Source organism: Hypomesus transpacificus, chromosome 5 (genome assembly GCF_021917145.1).
Source record: "Hypomesus transpacificus isolate Combined female chromosome 5, fHypTra1, whole genome shotgun sequence".
Classification (NCBI taxonomy): Eukaryota; Metazoa; Chordata; class Actinopteri; order Osmeriformes; family Osmeridae; genus Hypomesus; species Hypomesus transpacificus.
The window spans coordinates 5388773-5394146 of NC_061064.1; the positions used below are offsets into that span (position 1 = coordinate 5388773).

A 5374-nucleotide genomic window follows, 5' to 3' on the forward strand; every position below is an offset into this window, starting at 1 on the left:
TTATGTCTCATGTTGTTTTCTCCAAACTGGTTTGGTAGTCGGCTTTATCCCACAGCTTTGTGGTACAGGATCAAGCAAACAGTGCAAGCTGGTCATATCCAGTTCTTCATATGCTAAATATGAAAAGTATAAAAAGGTGAACTTATATAGTATAAAAAGGTTTTACATGGGGAGGTATATTTTGTGAAAAGCCTGGGGCATTTAACCTTTCTGCCGGGAATTAAGATGGCTAATGTGAGGATGCCAACTAGCAGAAGCATATATAGACATGTTTTTGTACTATTGCATCAGTTTGACAGTGTCTTCATTGATTCCTAATATTGTTGGGATCAAAGTGTAGATAGGCCATGTTACAGCTTTGAAACTTGGATGGAAAGTTAAGCAGTTATTAAAATAATCAAATTTGACCGGATAAATTATGTGCAATTTGCTACAGTAGTTTAACGCACGTGCACCTGTCCTGAGTTACTAATCATGATGACATTTCCTTACATCGACACTACTGGACCTGTAAAGCAAAGAGCAACCCTTGTTTTGAGGTAAAATCCACACGCATGTTATTGCTTCGCCTGTAAATACAGAAATATATTTCTACTAATGCCTGTAAATACCATGCATAAAGGCAGGTGTTTTTTCTTCTTCAAGAAGCCTCAACATAAAACAACAAATCAGTCGATTGCTAGCTGGTACTACTAGCCGGGCAATGAGGATTTTGGTCATTGATTGCAGCTAACGTGACCTAATGTGGACCCAACTTTACATAACATAAATTATTCATTATGTGTCACTGGCAAATGTTCAAAATCAATCGACATTCTAAAACAAGTTGGTTGGGCCAGGGTCGTAAGACCTAGCCATAGAAAAGAGCCATTTTCTATGGCTTTTAGACCTTTTCTATGGCTTTTAGACCTAAATAAGATGCGTGGAGAGTGTGCCCTCTTGTGGACACCATATCACACAAATACGATTAACCTACATAATCCTCAAAAACCTGGTAAACTAGCGCGTTTTATTATTCAGCAATGCATTCACCTCCCTCTCTTATGTCGTATAAATGGGTAACTCAAATGTATTTCTATGTTAAATTGTTTGGTAGCCATTTTGGTAGCCTTGATTTGTTAATTGCGGTTGACGCTGACGTTTCTGCCTGGATGGAAAGCGCGCCTGCGGAGACAACGCACGTCTTGGTCACATCTGGCAACAGTTGTCCGTCCACATGTCATGAACATTGAGAACAGTAAGTAGAATTGATTTCAGTTAATATTTTATTTGTAATGTTTTCTACGATGCCGTCGTTTAACTAGCAACACATAGAAGTAAATCGGTGATTTATGACCACATTAGTTCAGATTAGGTTGCCAGCCAGGTACAGTATATAGGACATATCATTTCCAGTTAGCGAACTTCTTTTTCTTAACTGAGATTGGTTTATCATCTAGTACTAGTCTAGTTGTTAGTCACTGACTGTTTTACCCAGTTGTTAACTATTAACTAGTGCTAGCTAATGTCAAGATGTAGCTAAGAGTTGCTAACCTCAGTCAGCAACATAGTTTCTGAAATGGTATTCTCATATACTTAGACTAGAAATAAGCAACTGCTATTACAGTACAATCCAGTTAACAAACCAGTTATTCGCGTAGTACTAATAACCAAGTAGGTTTTTAGATTGTTAACTTGCCCACGCTACATCACCAGTTGTCATGCGGTCATCATAAACCAGCTAACGCTAGTTCTTCTAGCTTAATTTAGCAATCTATTACCTCGTATCAAGCTATCTAGCTGTCTTCTAACGTTAAGTCAGTTACTGTTTTAGGCACTAATGACTCAAATGACCACATATTAGAGGCTTGTCCCGATTATAGATGCTTTTGAGATGATGGTACAGTTTATTTGTACATGATTGTTGGAGCTGTGGCTTCATACGTGTTAACGGAAATGGTGCGTCATAGCGCGCCTTTCTGGAAGATACCCCGCCATACTGGTATTGTGTCAACAATAGTCATCCGACAAAATAATTGCAAATCAGGTTGGAGCTTCATTTTGCCAGTTCATTTAGCCGGTTATCATGATTATCTTGCATTTCCAGATCCTGGTCAGCGGTGAGAGGGACATAGATGAAATATGAAGAAGGAAATCGCAGCAGTGGTGTTTTTCCTGAAAAGACTCATCAGGAAGGCTGAGAAGTTGGAGATAGAGCAAGTGGAACAATTTGTTGAGAGGTTAACTGTGGCTCTACAGGAGAAGTTCAGGGGCCATTGGTACCCTGACAACCCCAGCAGAGGTCAAGCGTTCAGGTAAAAGCTTTGCATTCACATACTTTTTGGCTCAATTTTGTCTTGATGTCAGATATACTTCGTCTCTGATACTAATTTAAATTAGCATATCTATCAGTCAGGCATTGCCTAGCTCATTTGAAACTCAGTCTACAAATTGAGCCTGATATGGTTGTCTTCCAGGTGTATCAGAGTGAACAGGGTACAGAAAGAAGATCCAGAGCTGAAACGGGCCTGCCAGGAATGTGGGGTACATTACGGAGACCTGGGCCTTCCGCATGAGCTAACCCTTTGGGTGGACCCAGGCGAGGTGTGCTGCAGGTCAGTCATTTTTGCTCAGGTTCCAAAACAAATCGCTTGTTTAAAGTGGTCATTGTCATTTCACACTGTTCCTTAAGGTGTCCTAATAGGGTATGTAACATTGGTTGGGCAGAAAATGGCCCGGGTGCTGTTCTATGCCCCCTGATGCATCCAGTGAAATGTTCCCGGGAAAAAACGCGAGGTTCTCTCCTTTTAGGGTATGCTCATGAATATATAGATGAGCTGCGCGCTGATTGGTTGGTTTACAACGAGTGAAGCTGCGGAGCAACATGGCCAACAGCACTCACTGAAACAACGAAGGTGGAGACTTGATATAAAAACGCACAGATAAATCAATTGTGTCTACACAACACTGTTTTCAACAGATTGACTAGATATCATTTGAAATTACTACCTTAGTTGTTTCCACTTCTGTTGTCGAAGCACACAGGATCGCCTTAGGTGACACTACAGCTTGGCAAACAAACTATAGTGATTCAACTCAGCTTCAGTTAGCTTTAGCTATCTTGCTGAAAAATAGATCTGGACAAACATGCATCTTGAATTGTAGATTGACATGACAACACAAGTTATTTATTTGAAAGAAACAGTCAGGAACATGAAATAATGTTATCCCCATTGCCTATAAACTAGGCTAAATCATCAAACATTCTACCTATGCTCTTGCGTTAGCAAGCTAAACTAGTTTACATGCATACAGTCTAGGTGTTTTCGCTATCTAGTTGTTTTTGCATTCCTTGCAAATCAGCGTTAATAAGAGCAGATGAGCTAGACTCTAGCTAACATTGACTCAACGGTCATGGCTGATGTTTGTCTATACTGTAGCGTAGAAGATCCTTGTGCAGTTCGTCCCTCGACACATTTGCACAAACCGTTTCACCAAGGACGGTTTTGAAAACCTGGGACAATGTAAAGCAAGATTTCGTAGTATGATTTTGTTGGTAACAGTTATTTTCAATGCTAATGTATCCTGTATCTAGCACCTGCCTTTCTCCAGTTCTTTCAAATAGATAATCTAGACAGGCGTTAACAATAGGCTGGACTGCTATTCGTTTTCTGGCAATTTTTTCGGAAGCTTCCCTTCTAATGCCAACTACAGCTAGTCTAGCTGGAGTCATTTGCTAAGTAAAGTATGTTGATGTGTTTAGAAACGTATTTAGCATTCTAACTATGCTAGATACAGGAGACGTTCGCATTGCTTATAGGCTAACTGTTAGTGACAAAATCATACTTACAGCTTGCATTTGTGATGAGCATACGGTTGGAACAGCACCTCTTTTCAGCAACAGCGGCTTAGCAAATCCTTCTTTTAGATTGTCCAAGGTTTTCATTCAAAACTGTCTTTGGTGAAATGGTTCGAGCAAATTAATAAATGTGTTGAACTTCACAGGGATCTTCTCATAGAAAATCATCAGCCCGTCGAGTGTCTGGTTCCTTGGGAAGATTATAAAATCAACTATTTAGTGCTGTGGAGGCAGGACTAAGGGCTGGATTTGGAACTGAGCACGCTCTCCGTAGTGGTTAATATATAGTCACATCACATTCCTGTTGCTTCCTCCTGCTACTTAGGTATGGAGAGAAAAACCATGCTTTCACAGTGGCCAGTTTTTCTGGTGATAATGACGATGACAAAGAAGACGTCACCAAGAAGGTAACCAGTGCTGTGGAGAGGGTTACCTCAGACTACCATTCTGGCTCTTCATCTGATGAGGAGAACTGCTTCAGGGAAACCCTCACACTCCCGCAGAGACACTCCACATTCCAGGTACAACAGGTTTGCATGCAAGGCTAATCATTTTACTTTAAGATGAATTATGTCAGTTTGAATTTAGCCAATTTAGGCCGTGTCAGAGATGGGACTTGAATCTGTTTACTGTTCCAAGATGAACCCAGCGGCACCCTTGTGGCATCCTGGACCCAAGAATAAGATGGGACCAAGCAGGGGATTCAACCCTCCTCACCATCACTACGGCTTTAGACCTCCAAGCAGACCCAACCAGCCCTTCAGACACAACGGATGGGCCCGTTCTGGCCACAAAGGTTGCCATGGCTACTGGGGTAGCATCCCAAATCTGGCACACTGTTAGAAAGCACTGTAGCAATGTAGTCGAGTTGATGTTATGACATCGAAGGGAGCTAAAAAGAATTCCACTAAGATGACTGACCAGAATTTTACAATTATTTTTGTAGTGAGATTATAACTCTGGAATTTATATTTGTTTATTTTAATGACAATAGCATAAACACATTGCACTTTAGATCAACTTTATTAGTGTGAGTCCATCTGTAGTTAATTAAGTACAAAATCCAAAGGAATGGGTTTGCCTTGTATCTCATAGCCATGAAAATATGTACTGTATTTATATTTGATGGAATAATCGTTACTTGCTGTCCACTAGTTATTTACCAATGAGCAAATAGTATATTTATTCACATTGTAGTATTATGACTTGTACACCTTTTCTTAAATTATGAAATTCATTAAACACTTTCTAATCAGATTTGTGAGCTCCGGTAGACTCAGACATGTTGTTGTCCAGATAATTTGGTATTTGTCATGCGTCCTTAACACAGCAAGTTAAATCTATAGCAATAAAAGCAGTTCTGATAACACTGATGAGACAGTATCGCACACTATTATGTTCACAAAATGGCAGGCAGGCACGTTTATCAGTCCGGCACAGTGGTGTCATTACTGTTATGAACGGCAGAGGGCACGAGAGCGTCTTGGAATAAAATCCATGGTCTCCGGAAACCACGTGACGACACTCCAGCTCCGT

At 40.5% G+C, this 5374-nt stretch overlaps 1 protein-coding gene across 1 annotated transcript; it reads left to right on the forward strand.

The window, feature by feature from the left end:
* Positions 1 to 1108: 1108 nt before the first annotated feature.
* Positions 1109 to 5211, forward strand: btg3 (B-cell translocation gene 3). Its single transcript, XM_047020389.1, has 5 exons — positions 1109 to 1237; positions 2087 to 2294; positions 2457 to 2594; positions 4164 to 4359; positions 4478 to 5211. Exons 2-5 carry the CDS (start codon positions 2122 to 2124, stop codon positions 4679 to 4681), a joined length of 711 nt encoding a protein of 236 aa, XP_046876345.1. The 5' UTR covers positions 1109 to 1237; positions 2087 to 2121; the 3' UTR covers positions 4682 to 5211.
* The last annotated feature ends 163 nt before the right edge of the window (positions 5212 to 5374 follow it).